We start from the raw sequence: 18,245 nt of genomic DNA on the forward strand, positions 1-18,245 counted from the left end.
GCCAGGCTAGTCCAGCATTTACAGAAAACAATGTAACAATATGGAGGAAATGGGGCATAAAAACAGGCATGGATCTTGACCCAATTTCTCTTTTCATAGAAATATATATATACCCTAGAGAAATGATGAGGAGTCCACACAAAGATGTCTGTGCTGATATGTTCACTGAAGCAATATTTATAATGCAAACAAACTGGAGAAACTCTAAATGTCCAACATTTGGGTAATACTTAACAGAACTGTGATGTAAACATAAAAAAGGATATAATGCAGTTACTAAAAATAATTAGTGATTATTTAATGAAATACAAAAAGTTCTTTATGTAATATTAAGTATAAAATTCACATAAAAATATGAAGTATAAACACTCAGATAAAAAGGTACGATTTGGGCGATACCTGGGTGGCTGAGTTGGTTAAGCTCTGACTCTTGGCTTCAGCTCAGGTCATGATTTTGCAGTTGTGAGAAGGAGCCCCACATCGGGCTATGTGCGCAGCGCAGAGTCTGTTTAAGATTCTCTCTCTCCCTCTTCCCCTCCCCCTGCTCTCTCTCTCTCTCTCTCAAGTAAATAAATCCTTTTTTAAAAAAGTATGATTTTTTAAAACTACATGTATGTGCATAGAGAAAAATACTGGAAGGAAATATATTAAATGCTGAAAGTGGGTCTCTCTAGGTGGTGAGATTATAAACAATTTATTTTCCAAATCATCCACAAGTGGACTTCATTATGGTTATAATAAGAAAATTCACTATAAACATTAGTGAACGGTAGCATCTGTAGTCTTTAAGGGCACCCCCGAATTTCTTTCTGAATGTGCAACGGCAGGAAACATTAATCCCCTAGAGCGTGGTTCTCCACTGCTGACTGGCAGAGGGCAGTATCTGGAGACATTTCTGGCTTTCATAAGTCGGGGGATTCTACCTGCATCCAGTGAGCAGAGATGCAGCCCCCATAACAGAGATTTCTCTGGCCCAACATCAGGAGTGTTGGGAGTGAAAACCTGGCTCTGGAGACTAATTCCCAGGATTTGAATCCAGATCCTATCTCCCTTAGCTGGTCAGAGCTGGGCCAACCGCTCACACACTTTACACCTCAACTTGCCTTTATGACGATCATCACATAGGACTTTTGAGGATTTTTAAATAACAATATATAAAGTATCAGGCAAATAGTAGATAAATTATAAGTATTAGTTCTCTTCCCCCTAGAACCACATTTAAAGAAATAACACTTGTACTCAACGCAGTTTTTCTTTTTGTAAGATGTGATTAAAAAAAAGTTCCTCCAACCTTTTAATCCTTCTCAATTACACATTTAAAATATAGATGGGGCTCTCCCTGGATTCTAGACCTTCAATATTCAGGTTGATAGGATTAAAAAAATGAATTCTTGGGTCTACAATAGCGATTACCAAGTGTAGTCACCAAATGGAGGCAAATGTTCTAAGTTCTGGGGCTAACATAGGTGAAAAGCTGATCTCTGGTTCCAACAGCGCCCAGCTGGGTCTGTCCTATGATGGAAAGGCTGAGCTTGCCGAGCACCAAAGAGCACATACACAGGTGTCCTGTGCGCATCTCTCATTATCAACCAAAGCTACACATCAGGGTTAGGGGTCTGTCCACCCATGTGGGTTTCTTGTACTTTTCCCTGGCACTGAATGATTCGGCTCTATTTTTAAGTCTGCTCGTTGAAATTAAAAATGGCCTAGGGAGACCAGAAGTCTAGACCCAAGACACCCTCCCTCCTACAGCTTCTACATCAGAACAGTGTCGGCACCGTCTGGGAGGGCTCGGGGACATCCCACCATTGCCTCTCGCTCCTTTGCCTCAACTGGAGCAAGGCAGTCGCCCGTGCACGCTCCTCCAGGCCGTCCTGCAGGGGCTGAGAGGTGATGCGGCCTCCCCTGGAGCCCGGGGGAATAGACCAAAGCATTGCAGCCACGGATCTGGCAAGCTGGGAGCACGCCGACCACTCCCTGCCTGCAGACACGTCCTCCTCGTCCGCTGCCCAGACCCCTAGGCACCAAAACTCTGCCTGTAAAAAAAAAAAACCAGAGGCACTTAACCAGGCTCCAGCGTGCTGTATACAGATCTAGTTAAGCGAGAGCCAACTGCCAAAAATCTCTTCAGTGACCACACATTAAAAAAAAAAAAAAAAAAAAACCAACTCTCTATGATATTAGTATAACGCATCGCTTGCTGTCAGAGTAACTGCTCTTCTTCCCCTTCCCTTCGGAAACATTTCAGACCACAGCACCTGTGCTCCTGCCATGTTTTTGCACACTCCAGTGAGCAGGGCCTCTTCAGCGTCTGCACAAACTCAACAAATGGTCCCTCCCATCATCCAGGGAAGGACCGAAAAGAAGACGACGACGACGGAAATAAACTGAGAGGCAGGAGAAGAGATGCGCCGGTTCAATTCAGGAGACAGGCGTCCTCCATAGTTTCCCGCAGGGGAATCCTTCCCAGAAGGCCCAACCATTCCTGCTGCTGGAGGGGAAAACGTTAGTCACCCTCCTCGTATCCAAACCATGTAGGGCTTGCTGACCCAGGCCTTCTGAGCCGTCTGTCGTACCAGAGAGTGGCATCGGAAAGGTCCCCTGGGCCAGTCGCCGGGATGGAGCGTCCCCTGAGCCACGATCTGTCTTGTGCCAAGACAGACTCGGACAGGCTACCGGGGGAAACAGACGGGGGTGCCATGAGTGGGAGGGGCCCATCGCCAGGGTTACGCCAGGCTCTGCGTAAGTCTCGCCCTGTCTCGGTCAGGCCACAGGCCCGTGGATCCTTCCCTTCCTGCTGGAAGACCGCCCAATGGAGACCACCCACTGGAGACTAAGTAGGTTCTAAAGTGCTGGGGGAGGCCAGTGTCTGACCCACTGGGACCTTATAATCAGATGTGTCCCTGTGAAGAAGCATGTGGAAAAGATGGGGTGGCTCCGGCAAAGGTCCGTTTTACAGATTGTACAATTAGTTTACATTGTAGAGCATGGCAGAAAACATGTTCCCTTTATCTTTCTGACATCCCTAAGTGCCGAGTGATGGAAGAAACCCCAATGGTGTTGACAACAAAGGTGCATGGATTTGTCAAACACAAAGACAAATATCCAATCCCCACACCCGCCCAATACCACTGCGAGCACCATTCCTCCCGCTGAGGGCATCTCCAGATTTGGGGAGCCTTTTTATCTGCAAATAGAAAGGACTGGAAGGTGATGGGCGATGGGACGCCGGAGCTTCCTCGGGGCATCTTAGGGCTCTGAACAATACTGACCACATGCCCCTATTCCCTAGATGCTCTTAAGTAGAGAAATTCAGTGACATTCTTCAAAGTGTCCAGCCTTCCCTGCTGGGGCCGCCTCTCCCCATCGCTACCCTACACTCAGCACATACTAGCTAAATAGTGTATTTCTTCCTGCTTCTCACTGCCTGAACCCGAGTCTCCGTGATCCACCTCCTACCCCTCCTAGAGGAGGTCCAGCTCAAGTTCAGCTCATCTGTGATGTCTCTTCTGGGGGCCAACACCTTCCCTGGATATCAGTTTTTCTGACGTCCATTTAGCCAGTCCCCTCACTAGGGTGAGACGGTACGTGAAAACACAGTTCATCCTTCCTGATCTTTCCTATGTTGTCACTCTGCAGGTCTGGATGCCTCTAGACTGACACACCAATGGGAAACCCAGCCAGGGGTGGAGGAGTAAGACAAAAAGCAGCCAAATCTTGCTCCATTCCTATTATCTCTAAAACAGCTCCATTCCTCCAGAATTGAACCTTTACTAACAGGTTAAAAGAAGATAACACCTGACTCCTGCTTATTTTATGAAGATCAATGTGATGATTTAGATGGTTTGCTTACTGGCTTAAAAAATGCACGAAGGCAACAATTCCTGGCAGGTAGTAGGCACTCAATGATTACTTATTCAATAAACAAAACTGGAAATGTGTTAGATGACATTTTGATAGAACGCATGGTTCCAAGGCAGCTCTGATCGCTGCCTCCCAGCCATGCCCACACGTGGACAGCCCGCTCTCAAGACACGAAGGGCACGGTTTCCAGCTCCCCTGTGCTCACTCCTTATGCTGCCATCCCTGACGTCTCCAGGACCATGCTTCGTGCTTGGCTTAGCAGCTGACTAAATATACTTCTTGACTTTAAAGAAGTTTCCAGGGATGCCTGGGTGGCTCAGTCAGCTAGGCGTCTACCTTCAGCTTGGGTCATGATCCTGGGATCCTGGGATCGAAGCACATACGGCGCTCCCTACTCAGCAGGAAGCCTGCTTCTCCCTCTGCCAGCTCCTCCCCACACTTGTGCTCTCTCTGACAAATAAATAAATAAAAATCTTTATAAAAGAGATGCTTCTATAACCTATCTCATGTTAAAAGACAGTATTTAAACAGCCACGAGGACAAGAGAAGGAACAGAGTGTGATTGAGTGTGAAGAAGCTGCCCTTTACCAGGGTTTCTGGAAAGCACCCATCCTCAGGACAGTCACATGGCCCAGGCTCCTCAGGAGAGCACTGAGAGGGCAGAGTACTTCGTAAGACCAGAGGGAAGCCCATTCATCCAAAGATTCACGACGTTTGGTGGCAGTTTTCCAAGGCCACGCTTAGGGGAAGGATGTAAGGAAGAGAGAACACAGAGTATGACCACAGTCAGGACCGTCTTCTACCCCCAAAGCCAAGTCCACTAGGAGATACACGTGAAGGGACGAAACCAGCAGCTCCATGAGAATGAGGCTTTGCATTTGTGAGACACATTCTATTGTCCAAAACACTGTTCTATCCATTATTTAACTTGACTATCCTATCAGCCCCATAAGATGGACTGGATCGCTTATCTCCGTGGGCAGACTGGGAAAATAAACCTTACGGAGCTTAAAGGGACTTGCTCAGTGCCACCCAGCTGGTCCGAGGCAGGACCGAGCCCTGGGTTTCCTGCCTCAGTGCATGTCCTGCTACGCTACCCAAGCCACACCCCCATGACACCACGTGCCCCTTCCACTACTCCAACTCCCTGGCACAGCACGCTCAAAAATGCACACTTAATTTTAATTGTGGTGCCAAGCTGGGGTCTGCTAAACCCTTCCAGCCTGCTTCAATAGCTTTCTCTCCAAACCATGGTGCCCAAGGTATTTGCACCAATTTGTTCCAAGAGGTCAGTCTGTCAGAAAATTTGCTTCCCGAAGCTTCACATCCCTGAAACACCATCTGCCTGAATCCTCATGTGGTTTACCACGACTCCCAGCATCATTACAGCTTCTCAGCTAAGAATCACAGGATTATACAAGTCTACGGGGATAGAATACAGCTGCTGGGAGAGACGCACTCAAGCCTAAGACAGCTGGCTTGCCCACCAGCTCGTAAAGCTCCGGCTCTGTGACTGTGGGCAACTTTCCCCTTTTTTCACCGCTATAAAGGTTCTATCAGATGAGACAGAGTACTGGAAAGTATTTTTGCAAACCATAAAATACTCGTTGCTACTACTCCACTTCCTCCACGTGCGTGATCCATGTTGGTCGATTACATCTGGAACATTGTTCACTTGGCTTCGCTGGGGATGCTACGAGCTTCTGGCTGTCTCGCCCTTGGCCCAGACTGTGTGTCTCAGGTGATGGGAGACAAGGGCCTGGCTTGAACCTGCTCCGGGCTTGAGACAGAACAGCATGTCCAGGAGGACACCTGCTGGAAGCCGGTTTGCACGAGAACCTGAGCAGCCCCCACCTCCCAAAACAGCTCCCCCACCCCCGAAGGAAAGTTGGGTCTGGACTGCCCAGGCCATGGCAGGAACAAGTCTGGCCTCTGAGGTCAGCGGGAAGGGAGGGATTCTTAGCGCCCCCTGCTGTCTGATGCTTAAATTTCCCTCCCCACCCAACCTCTCCTGTGGATCCTATGAAAAGCACAGAACAGTGAGGAATAAAAGGGAAAGTGGTTTTCCTGAGGAGTGTCTAGGATTTAGGGGCACGAGGTACACTGAGGGATCTCCCCCGGCCTCGGTACCCAATACGTGCCAACAGAAATCCCTGAGGCTACAACTGCTGGAGGCCGCTGGAGGCTGGAGGCCAGGGGTGGTGGTGGAACCCAGCCAAAGGAAACCAGGAGAAGGGGGAAATGGGTAAGTGCCCGTGGCAGCATATCAATGCCTTCCAGTCAAGGTCATGCCTGCGCTGGGCTCTGGGGTCTCAAGAAGTATTTAAGGCATTTTGAGTGAGAAGGTACAAGCAAAGCCATTGAATTGAGGATTCTAAGCAGTGTATTCTGTTCTAATGAAATGACTCGGGGGGGGGGGGGTGAGGTTCCTGGGTGGCTCTTCCATGAGGGCCAGTCAACAGAAAGACGAAATTGTGATTAGAAGCTTGGGATTTTCAGTCCCGCCCTCATTCTCCAGAGAGGGGTGAGGGCTGAAAACAGAATTAATGATTGATCCTGCCTATGTAATGAAGCCTCCATAAAACCCCAAAAGTACAGGGTTCGGGGAATTTCCAGGATGGTGAACACATCCACACGGGGAGGGTAATGCACCCCAACTCCACGGGGACAGAAGCTCCTTCACTCTGGACCCTCCTGGAACTCGCCCACTGGCTGAGTTCCTGAGTTCAGTATCTCTTCCACTGGCTGTTCATCTCTCTCCTCATCATATCTTTTCACACACCAGTGAATATAAGTAAGTGTTTCCCTGACTTCTGTGAGTGGCTCTAGAAATTCAGTGCAACAAACAAGGGGTGGTGGGAAGCTCAGATTTACAGCCGGGCAGTCAGAAGCACAGGTGACAAGCTGGACTTGGGGCTGGCATCTGGATTCAGGGAGCCTTGTGGTATCTAACTCTATCTCCAGGGAAGTAGTGTCAGAATTGAGTTAAATTGTAGAATACCCAGCCCAGGTCACAGAGCGGCTTGGTAAAGGCAACCTCTCCCTTCCCAGCACGTGGGGTCAGAAGTGTTGTGAGTGCGGTGTCGGTGTGACAGTAAAGGGGAGACACAGTAGGAAAACTGAGTTTTTCTAATACAAATTCATAAAACATCAAAAACCGTGTAGGCCAGGTGTATGAGATCTGTAAGACAGCAAAGAATAGAGGTTTGGGGAGCCCACTGCCTTTCCTTCTTGTATTCTTATTTTAATTCTGAGCGTGTGGCTTGAAATTGTACAGAGTGACTGCAAATACCGAGACCCAAACCTCCGAACTTCACTGCAGGCCGACGCCCCTCTGCCTCTTCCTTTTCTTCCCAGCAGAGGAAGGGCCGGATTCAGACCACCCATGTCCTAGTTCTCATCCCGTCCCACGTGCTCAGGAGCTTTCACCCCTCCGTCACCCGCTTTTCATGCCACGTCTTCCGTGCTCCCTCTCCACTGGTTCTGGCCGATCGGCACGTAAGCAAGTTCAGATCTCTCCCTTCCTGACACAATAACCTACACAAACACCCTCTTCAGCTCTGTGCCCCGCACCCCGCCATTCCCTCTGTAAGGATGACTCAGTCTTCTGTCTCTTACCTGACCTCCAGGGTCATCTTCCCTGTCTCCTGCCTGACAGTTTCTGCCCGAGGCCTCCCTGTAACTTTGGTGCTGTCCCCCCCATTGAACACTTCACACCAGTGGCCCTGGTTTCAGGTGACCTCTCCGCAGATTTTTATCATGCGGACCACTCCCCATTCCCGAGACACTCTTCCCTTGTGTTCTGTGCACATCACTATTCTGGTGCTTTCTGGTCTGTCATTCTGTTTCCCCCGCAGGTTCCTCTACCTGGCACTCTGGTAGGAGTCTTCCAGGCCTCCTTCTTAGGTGCTCTGTTCCTTCTCCTTGATCCTCACCCCGGGTTACCTCCTCCATTCCTATGGCATCAGCCACCGCAACCCTGGGGACGACCATGACATCTCTCCCTTCCCCCAGCATCTCCTCTGCGTCATATACAGCTACCTGCCTCCTGGCTGCCTGCCTCTGGATGGCCTAGGGCAACTTAAACACAACACAGAAAGACACCCACTATTTTCATCGTCCTGCCCTGCCTCCACGTCCCCCCCCCCAAAACTCCAAACCTCCCCCTTCTCCTTCTGAATTTTTCATTCTGCATGCAATTGACCAAGATGAGAAACTGGAAATCATCCAGGCACTTTTTTAAGGATTTGAGTTGAGGGTGTGCTGAATGCAACCCCAAAGGGGCCAAACTAGAGGCCCTGGCTTCCTAAAGAGCCAACCCAGTGCTCTCGCTGGCTCGCCCAGGATGGGGGCAGCCTAGAAGGATTTTAGTCAGGATATCAAGAGTCAGCCCCATTCTTTCCCCCAACTGCAGAGAGGCTAGCCAGGAATTGAGGCCCTGGTGCTGGTCAAGGTTGAAGTCGCTCTCCCCTCCAACCTTCCAACGAGAAGCAACTGCTGCCCCCCTGTGGCAAGATGGAGGCACTGCAGTCCTTTACAGAGGCCAAAGGCTGGCTAAGGCTGCTTTAGGATCTGCCCCTTCAAATAGGTTTTACCCTAAAAGGACTCTTTCTCCCTTTGATATTTATTAAGAAAACAATCTTGGTTTTCTCAATTTTGAAAAGAAAAAACTGAGGTCCAGAAGTGAGCGTTGTCAAAAAAACTGGGGCATTTTTATGCTTAGCAATATAGCTTTAAAATTATTTGAAACCATCAAACGCCAGCGTTTACAAATTTCTATCCGGTGGTTGGTTACCTAGTCTTATCACAGAGCTAGGCATCTGGTGGCCTAGAATTGCGGGGAAAATGAACAGGTGGCGCTGAGGCGACTCTCTTTTACCTGAGGCTGTTAACATTCTGAAAACCAAAGCACATTTTCTGGTTGGGTTCATCCAAGGCCAATAGTAGTTTCAGCTGGGAGAGCCACTCCTGGCTCCCAGGAGTCTCTGTCCCCTGGCAAACGGCTCTCTGAATCACCTCGGCCGGCTGGTGGCTTCACTTGTTTCTTGGGACAAGAGAACCACAGTAGCCATTCAGGTAGGTCACAGGGATGCATGGGCAACTTTGGGCTCGGGGGAAGACGGCCGCCGCTGAAACGCACTGAAGCCTATCTGAACGGTACTGCTAACCGGATGAGTCGTCAGAAATCCTATCAGGAGAAAGCCAGGAGAGCCTGAAAATGTGCTGTTAGTAATCCACTGAATGGGAGGTTACTAACGGCACCCGCCGACTGCCCGTGACCGAGTGGGCTCAAAGCCCCACTGGACACAGGAGAAGACGAAGGTTCACAGAACTTGCCAAGGTCACACACAGCTAGTGAACAATATGGCCAGCCCTCAGCCCCCGTGTTCTCTTCTCTATAAAACCACAAGGTGGTCCTCATTTGTTGCAAATGTTTGTTCCCCAGCGACCACTGAACAATTAGCCCATCAACCAGGAGGCTGGTTACCAAGTTGCAGGAATCCTCTGATGTCTGGTTGGCCCCCTGATGGTTCAGTGCTGGAACTGCAAAACATCCTTCCTGGGTCTCAACAGACAGGAATACAAAGGGAACCAACTTTTTAGACAGCGCTCACAGTCACCATCAAAGTCAACAGACTTTTTGCTCAGTGCATATCACTCTGAGCAAAACCTTCCTGGCAGATTAAAAAAACAACAACAACAAAAACAAAAACAAATCACGGAACAGAAAAGAAACACCTGCCTCGAACTGAAAGGAGAGAAGCCTCAACAGATCCAGATGTCAAATAGTATTTACTTATCTGTTGCTGCTGGATATATTTTCCCCTGATAGTATGTATATATTCATTCTTCAAATATTAACTGTGTGCCTACTCTGTGTCTGGGTTTAAAGCAGTAAATAGGAGTCTCATGGAGTTCATACTCCAATGGGGAGACAATGAGCAAGGAAACAAACACTAATTATAAATTATAAAAGATGCTATGAGGGTTAAAAAAACAAAACAACCCCCCCCCAAAAAAACCAAAAGGGCACCATGACGGAGAATAGGGGCTACTCAGAGCAGGTGCGGTCAGGGCAGCATTCTCTGAGTAGAGGACTTCAAAACCAAGACCTAAGAGGAAGGTCTGCCATGCAGAGAAGGAAGAACACAAGGTGTGAAGCTGGAGGAAGCCCACTGGTGTGACCAGGGTGGGAGCGAGGCGGGTGGGAGTGGGCGGTAGAGCAAGGTTAGGGGTGAGAGTGTGCAGGAGGTGTGGATCCTTACAGGACGTGGCAAGAAGTGTTATTCTTATTTTATTTATATTTTTTAAAGATGTTATTCATTTATTTGAGAGAATGAGAGAGAGAACATGAGAGGAGGGGTGGGTCAGAGGGAGAAGCTGACTCCCTGCTGAGTGGGACCTCCCCCCCCGCCCCATGCAGGCCTCGATGCTGGGACTCCAGGATCATGATCTGAGCAGAAGGCAGTTGCTTGACCAACTGAGCCACCCAGGTGCCCTCAAGAAGTGTTATTTTTAACCCAGGTGCAGTGGGAAGCCACTGACTGAATTTTAACCCTGGAGAGTGACATTGATGGGATTTAAACTTGTATTTTTAAAGTGTAACTCTGCCTTTCCTATGGAGAACAATTTGAAAGAAACAAAAAGTAGAAGCGATGAAGTTTCTAACAGACACTTTCATAAATTCATGCCAGGCACAATGGTATCTTGAACGAGGGTGTTTGGAGGAGAGCCAAAGAAAAGAGAGGGCAGGTAAATACAGATGTATTTTAGAAACAGAAATGAAATAAATTGCTAATAATTTGGGTATGACATGGAATGGAGAAAATGGAGGCTTATTCCAGGTTTTTAGCCTGCATGCATGGCTAAGTGGTGGCACTATTCATTTAGACAGAAAAGACTGACATAAACAGGTTGATGAAGGTGGTGGTAGAGAAATCAGGATTGACATATGGTAATGTAGCAATTCACAGGAGTCTCTAGATATACAAGAAACAAGTTTGGGTTGAAAATACAAATGTTGGCGTCATCAGCAAATAAACAGCATTTGGAGTCAAGAGAAGAAACGAAATCCTCTAGACAGAGAATTGAGAAGAATAAAAGAAACAGAGCCAGCACTGAGCCCTGGAGAACGGATTAATTTAAAGCTGCCCTTAGAGCAGCAGAAGAAAACTGCCAAGGAGACTGGGAAGAAAACAGTTGATGGGGAAAAGGGAAAGGAGGAAAGCCAACAGTGTGCCATCTTGGTGCAAAAACCAAGCAAGGAAAGGGTTTTAAGAAGGTCCAGTGTGCTGAATGCTGCCAAGGTTGAATACGATGAAGGCAGAACGTCGGTGAATTTGGCAAGAGAGTGGCCGGCCCTGACAAGAAAGGTCTAAGGCATCTCAAAATTCACTGTGGAAAAATGAACTTGAACTCTTTCCCCGGAGAGGCTCAGTGTGCTCCTCTTGGAGAAAAGTGTTCCTTTTCAGTTCCTCAGGCCAAAATCTTGGTGTCACCCCTGACTCCTCTTTCTTTCAGTTCCTGCCTCCCACCTACCAGCAAAACCTGTTGGCGCTAGCTTCAAAATATACCCAAGTCTGCCCATGTCTCGCTGCCTCTCTACCTATCGTGCTGGTACATCTCTCCCTTGGATTATTATAGGCACCTCTTAAATAAGCTCCCCCATTCCAGTCCTCCCTCCCCGTAGGAAGACTTTCAATAGAGCAGATGGAGTGATCCTTTTCAAGGGTACATACTCAGAGGACAAGACAAACCCTGTGAGGAGTTCTGTTTCCACGTGCCCAGCCTCCTCCCTCCCCAGGCTCCTTCCGACCATGCTGCCCTGTCTTGGGCTCTGGCTACACTAGCCTCCTGGCTTTTGCATGTGCAGCTCTCTGCCTGGGATGCCTTTCTCCAATTACCACACAGCTCACTCTCCAGCTCTCAGAACTTAGCTTATCTTCCCAGGGAGGAGCCCCCGACTCCAATTTTGAGTTGTTTCCTCCATCACCCTCCTCTGCTTTATATTTTTAGAGCACTTATAACCATCTGACTTATTACATATTTTAACTTATCTGTTTGTGTAGGGACTGTATCTCTCCTGTCCCACCAGTCTTTGAGGTTCATGTTTCTTTCCCTGGTACCTAAGACAGTGCCTGGCATTCAAGAAATACTTGTTGACCCGACAAATAAGGGGAAGGAACCATGGACTAGAAGAGAATGGGGGGAGGGGGGGAGGGAAGACCATCAGTACATGGTGAACAGATGCTGGGAAAAGCAGCAGCAAAATGGTACCATAACTACAAGGGGTATGAGATCAAAGGAGAGAAAGTTTTCTAATGAGATATATGGGTAATTTATACTGATCTTATATCCTATACTGAAAGGCTAGTTTATAACCCTATGTTTGAGAGCTAATAAGTATCTTTACTAATGAGATTAATCTGAGGATCATAAGATTAATTAATCAAAGTAGACAAAAGAAGGGAAAATTATCTTCAACGTGACATTTATTAGATAATAAACAGACCTTCCTGCAAGGGACTCAGAATCCAGTCATAGTCATCTCAAGTGTGGTGATGATTCATTCAGAAATGATTTCACAGTAGTGCAATTATGCATGCAAACACTTTTTTTTCTGAACCAGAATATTACCTGCTTGCAGGTAATAAATTCAGATTCAAGCAGTAAATTCAAATCCTATCCCCAAGCTAAATGGAAGCACAGAGAAGTTAAGTAATTTGCTCAACATCACATCACTAGTAAACGATGGCACTGGTATTGAAACTCAGGCGTCTTCGCCAATAGTCTACGTTAAACGTGTGTTAAAATTCACACCACAATACATGCATTATGTCTATTCTTTCTATAAAAATGAGAAAGAAAAAACCCTTTTCTAACTGGGTCCTTCATAATAAAATCCTACAACAAATATAAAAGATACTACACCCATCTGTTGGAAGCCTGGAACTTAGCAGGAGTAAATGAGCAGCGACGACGCAAACAAATGGATGAACTGAACCAATGCTATCGTCACTCAAATAAATATGAGATCCACCAACAAATTAAGTGCTAAGGTCCAGGGCTGGGAAAAAGCCAGACTTTTTTCTTCCCCAAAGTCTTTGGGCTATTTTCTGTTAGCTTTCATCTAAGTTGTAATGGGCAGAATACTAAAAGGACCCCCAGGATTGCCACCTGCATAATTGGCTTCTGAGTGGGGGTGAGACCTATGAATATAACGGGCTGTCACTCATCTGTTAAATGACAGAGGTGATGGGATGGCCACCGCCATCATTACAATTAGGAGACTAAAGGAATATTCTCCCTCTGGTTTTGAAGCAGCAAGCGGCCCTGTTGTGTGAGGGCCCTGTGGCTTATGACCTGGGGTGGCCTCTAAGAGCTGAGAGGGACCCTGGCTGACAGGTGACAAGAAGGAATCCCAGTCCTACAGCAGCAAGAAACTGAACTCAGCCAACAACCTTAATGAGTGTGAAAGACGACCCAGCCTCCTGCCAACACCTTGATTTCAGCCTGATGAGAGTGAGCAGAGGGCCCAGCAAACCCACACCAGACTCCCGACCGAAAGAAACTGTGAGATAATAAACGGGCATTATGTCAAGATGCTAAATTTGTGGTAATTTGTTATAGAGTAATAGAAAACTAAAACACAAGCCAATCTTCATCCCTTAACAGACACATTGAGAGGTGATGACCTCACATCATCCCAGGGGATCATAATGGAAACAGGACTCTTCATTGTGAATTGTCCTAATTGTCCTGCTCTTTCAAAGTTCCACCCCTCGGGATGCCTGGGTGGCTCACTCAGTCGGTTAAGCGTCTGCCTTCAGCTCAGGTCATGATCCCAGGGTCCTGGGATCAAGTCCCGCATCAGGCTTCTTGGTCAGCTGGGAGCCTGCTTCTCCCTCTCCTTATACCGCTCCCTCTGATTGTGCTCTCTCTCCCTCTCTCTCTCTCTGACAAAAAAATAAATAAAATCTTTAAAAAAAAAAAAAAAAAGCTCCATGCCTTTTCCTTTGGTATTATTCCCTGCTGAATTCCAATTCAGACTTCCAAACCCAAATCAAATGTAGCTTCTCCAAAGAAGTATTTCCTTAGAGCCATGCCCATCCACTCCCAAGCAGAATAAATTACTCCTATTCTTTGCTTCCGTGACAGCTGGTTGTCTGGACATCTCCCCAAACAGCTGCCATACAAGGTGCATGGCGGTAACCTCTCCCCCGCTCCCACCCCCAGCCCGAGATTCTCTGAGGACACAGCTGCCCCAGGCCCTGCACCAGGGCTGGCATGGAGTGGGTGCTAAATAATGGGACACTGAGTCAAAGAAAACGAGGCTCTGGAAAAACACAGGCTTTGCCCGCCCAGGGAGCTGCTATTTCCCTTCCACCCAGATGATCAGGCGTCAGGTATTAATGGAAACTGGGAAAGCTTTCTCCATGGCGACAGCTGGGGGACAAATCAAGCACTGACTCTGGTAAAAGGGCAGATATCTACTGTCTCGAAAGAGCTGGTCTGAAATGGATAGGTGTGCTAAAAGTAACAGGCGGCGGGCACCGGGAAGAAGTGAGATTCTTCCTAAAGGGGTGGCAATGATTTACTCCGATTTAAGCCCTGTGCTAGGTTTGCACGCTTGCTGGTTCAAATTATCTGTTAATCTGATGCCAACCCAAACAGACAACAATCCCACAGAGGTAGTTCTCCTCGATGGCTTACAACTATGGGTTAACAAGACAGAAATGAGAATCGTTTATCAACAACACCCATGGCACTGACTGGCCTCCAGGGCAGATAGCATTTGTAGGAAATCACAGACAGAAAAATGATTCATCATCCATCCATACAGAAGAGTATTTGCTGGTTACGCATTTTGACAAAACTTGGAGAGAATTCACATTTTTCCTCAGGACCCACTCACACGGGCAAAGATTTGGAGTGCTCCCTTGCAGTTAACCTAAATTAACCACCTTATTGCTGTCTGCTCCCCCTCACTGGAGAAAGAGATTGTTCAGAATCAGAGAGGATACAAAACAAGGCATGGAAATAAGGCACCTGCTTGTCACCAACTCGTAAGAACAAGATTCAGATTCTTTCTATAAATAAATCATGAAACAACAAAGTACTGCTTTTTAATACAAGTATTACAATGACATTGCCGGAAATGTAAAAAAAAAATTCGGGGAGGGATGGTCTTGCCACACTAAAAGAATTTAACTAACATTTTCTACAATTAAAACTATTTCAGGGCACCTGGGTGGCTCAGTGGGTTAAAGCCTCTGCTTTCGGCTCAGGTCATGATCCCAGGGTCCCGGGATCCAGGCCCGCATCGGGCTCTCTGCCCAGCAGGGAGCCTGCTTCCCCTCTCTCTCTGCCTGCCTTTCTGCCTACTTGTGATCTCTGTCTGTCAAATAAGTAAATAAAATCTTAAAAAAAAAAAAAAACTATTTCAAAAACGTTTTTTGACAGAAACTCAATGTCAGTACCTCTTTCAGCTCCCTTTGTGTTTATACAATATCATCCCTAAGAATCAAGTCCGATCCTGCAAGTCCTGAGTTTTAAGGATTTTTCACAAGTGCTGGTTGGCAATGACTCGAAGAGAGAGCCAGCTGGGGACACAACTCCCTAAAGATCAGTATGGGAGAAGACGCAGGGTCTGGGTTCCAATCTTTCTTTAGCGATAACACTAGATGTTCCTTTATTCATTCAAATATTAATGTACCAGCCTTTGTGCGAGGTGCTAGGGCTCCAGCTGTGAGTGAGACAGATAAGGTCCCTGTTCTCTTGGTACTTCTATTCTTAATGTGGAAGCGTGCATGTATATACTGTAGAAAAGAAGAAGAAATGGGAAACGGAAGGAGGAAATAAAGTTTCTTCAGCATGCGTTATTTTAAGTACTACGGGAAACTTTGAACTGGGAGAATACAGTAAATACCTTCGATGCTCTGTGGGCCCACAAGATTCATGGCCTGGTGAGCTGGATACTCTACCCGTGGTCTGGCGATGCCCAGCTGCTCCATAACGCCGTGCAGCAGCCTCTGAATATCTGTTTCCGAGACCCTGTCAGGGGTCCGTGGGCTATATGCGGATGTTGGAGTCCATCCAAACGTCAGCCAAAACACTAGGCCGCAGAGCATGGTAGAAACCATTGCAGAGACCATTTTTCACCTGCAGAAAAAAGACCAAACGTGTATTGATTGGCCCCCATCCGCCACTGTGATGATCAATCACGCAAGTGAGTGATTCAAGGACCACCCACCCAGTGGGGGTTGCATTGAAAAATCCTTAGGGGTTTGCGCTTGCCTGAAGTGTCCAGTCTGGGCAGAACATCTGCTGTGGAAGGGTGTTAACGAAACAGGACAACCCGAGATAGCCAATTCCCTGTGCATATGGCAGCCTTGGGAAGACCAGCCAGGAAAGGCCGTTCTCACTCCTTGTTCTCTGCTTGCAGCTCCCTGAAACGGCTTCATGACCCCTAACCCCACTACCCTCTCTCCTCTCTTAGTAAAGCAAGCAAACCGAACACAAGAACTTGCTTCCATTTTGAGAGCGGGAGAGGGCATGGGGAGTTTTCCCAGTCTCGGGGGAGAAAACAGGTTCCAAGGAAGGAGTCAGGAGGACATAAAGGGGAAAGGTGCACAGAAAGGTTAGGAGCAGCGGAGGGAACATCTGAGCTCAGCAGACACCCACTACTTTTGAGAAGCTGAAGGGGCTGAAAATACAGCCAGCTCAGGCCTGTCCTGCAGTCTGGGAGGCGAGAAGAGGCAAGCTGAGGGATCCTGGCCACATGCCCCCGTTTGGTCTGCAGGGCGGGCATGAAGAAAGCACCTGTGTTACAGGGCTGCTGCGGGCATCAGCACGGTGCCAGGCAGAGAGCCTCCATGCTATCAGAATGACGCCGCCAATATTGTCTCTCCGTTCTAGAGATTAGAGGACGTGGCAGTGATGAGGGGAGAGGGAGAAAACTGCTCTGGGGAGTCAACCTGTCTTAAACGTTGCCTTCTATGGAACCAGAAGCCTGCAGAACAAGGGGACAAATGTTCCTGCCGCTTCCCTCTACAGCTGCCCAACCTGTTTAAGACGGACGCTTCAGGCAATGGCTGTGCAAACCCTCCTTTTGACTATTCTTCTATGCAGGCGGCTGGGGGATGCATTTTCTTGAGAGTGCAATATTCATAACCCCCCCCCTTTTTTTTCTCTGTAAAGGCAAGGCTTTTTCCAAGCCACCCCTAGATACGGAACCTTGTTCCCCAAATTCTTAAGGCAGTAAAGTCTGCAATTCTGACGTAAAAAGCTGGAGGCAGACATCAACCTCTCCAGCCACCTCCATCTTCCCCTGGCCTGCTGTGAACGCAGGATGTCTTTGTTTCATTTAAACCCCTGGCCAACACCGTTCCGATTTGTTGAGCTACCCAATTTCCTCCCTCCATACTCTTTCCCTCATATTATAACCGAACTCCTAGTCCCCACCCACTCTTTGTCTGCTCCCAGCCTCCAGCTCAAGGATTTCGGCAGGACGCCCGCTCCCCTCCCCATCCCGTAAAACCCGCGCGTCTTGGGTGGGCTTCAAGGGGTCGAGCAGGCATCACTGCAGGACTCACCGAGGGGCAGCCAGAGGACTCTGCAGCGGTCTGCGCCGGGCCGGGGGTCTAGCCGCCAGCGGACTGATCCGTATCGCGCGTGCGTCACCTCCCTCTTCATCTTAGCTCCGCCCCCACCGCTCCCCCAGCAGGTGGAGGCCGCCTGGCTCGCAGGGCCCAGAACGCGAGCCAGATGCTGGTGGCTCCTGCTCTGAGCCATGCAGCGTTCAACCGACGCATTCCACGTACACTTGTTATGGAGCTCTTTCATCTATCGACCCTTGTGGAGGTAATTAACCTTTTCTAAGGTGAATAAGCAATTATCCAAATAACGTGCTAGATCACCACTTTTGCCCTTCGCCCCCAATACCACATGTTTAATTTTGCCATCTTCGGGTTTTTTCGGGTTTTTTTTTGTTTGTTTTTTAGCCTTCTAGCTTGAAGAAGGGAGCAATGATAGGAGAGACGAAAGATGAAGAGGTCCTAAGAACTTCTAATGATGGCAGAGATAGGGTACATAGTAAGGGTGCTTTTAGGAGCCCTTTCACTCAGCAGAAAAACTATGGGGTTATTTAATACAAGATGTTAGAAACTTCTGTTAGAAGTGATACACTAAAAACATGAAAACCTCTAGGAACATTAGTTCTGAGTGTTATTTCTTAAACTTCCGGATCAGTTATCAAGTAAGATTTTTTTTTTAATGATTATTTATTTATTTGACAGAGAGAGATCACAAGTAGGCAGAGAGGCAGGCAGAGAGGAGGAAGCAGGCTCCCCGCGGAGCAGAGAGCCCAATGGGGGGCTCGA

General features: G+C 47.9%; 1 protein-coding gene across 2 annotated transcripts in view; it reads right to left on the reverse strand.

The window, feature by feature from the left end:
- LOC308346086 (neuroendocrine protein 7B2) overlaps positions 1–17,560 on the reverse strand; it is a 51,886-nt gene extending 34,326 nt beyond the window's left edge. Inside the window, exons 1-2 of one of the 2 annotated variants that reach the window (XM_080808688.1) lie at positions 17,460–17,560; positions 15,794–16,026 (exon numbers count right to left, since the gene is read on the reverse strand). In XM_080808688.1, the coding sequence (XP_080664814.1) occupies positions 15,794–16,019 (226 nt within the window). In that variant the 5' untranslated portion in view covers positions 16,020–16,026; positions 17,460–17,560. The remainder of the gene's footprint in view (positions 1–15,793; positions 16,027–17,459) is intronic. The other variant, XM_080808689.1, reaches the window with a different exon arrangement.
- Between the last annotated feature and the right edge of the window lie 685 nt (positions 17,561–18,245).

The sequence above is a fragment of the Martes martes genome (assembly GCF_963455335.1).
Source record: "Martes martes genome assembly, chromosome: 7".
NCBI lineage: Eukaryota > Metazoa > Chordata > Mammalia > Carnivora > Mustelidae > Martes > Martes martes.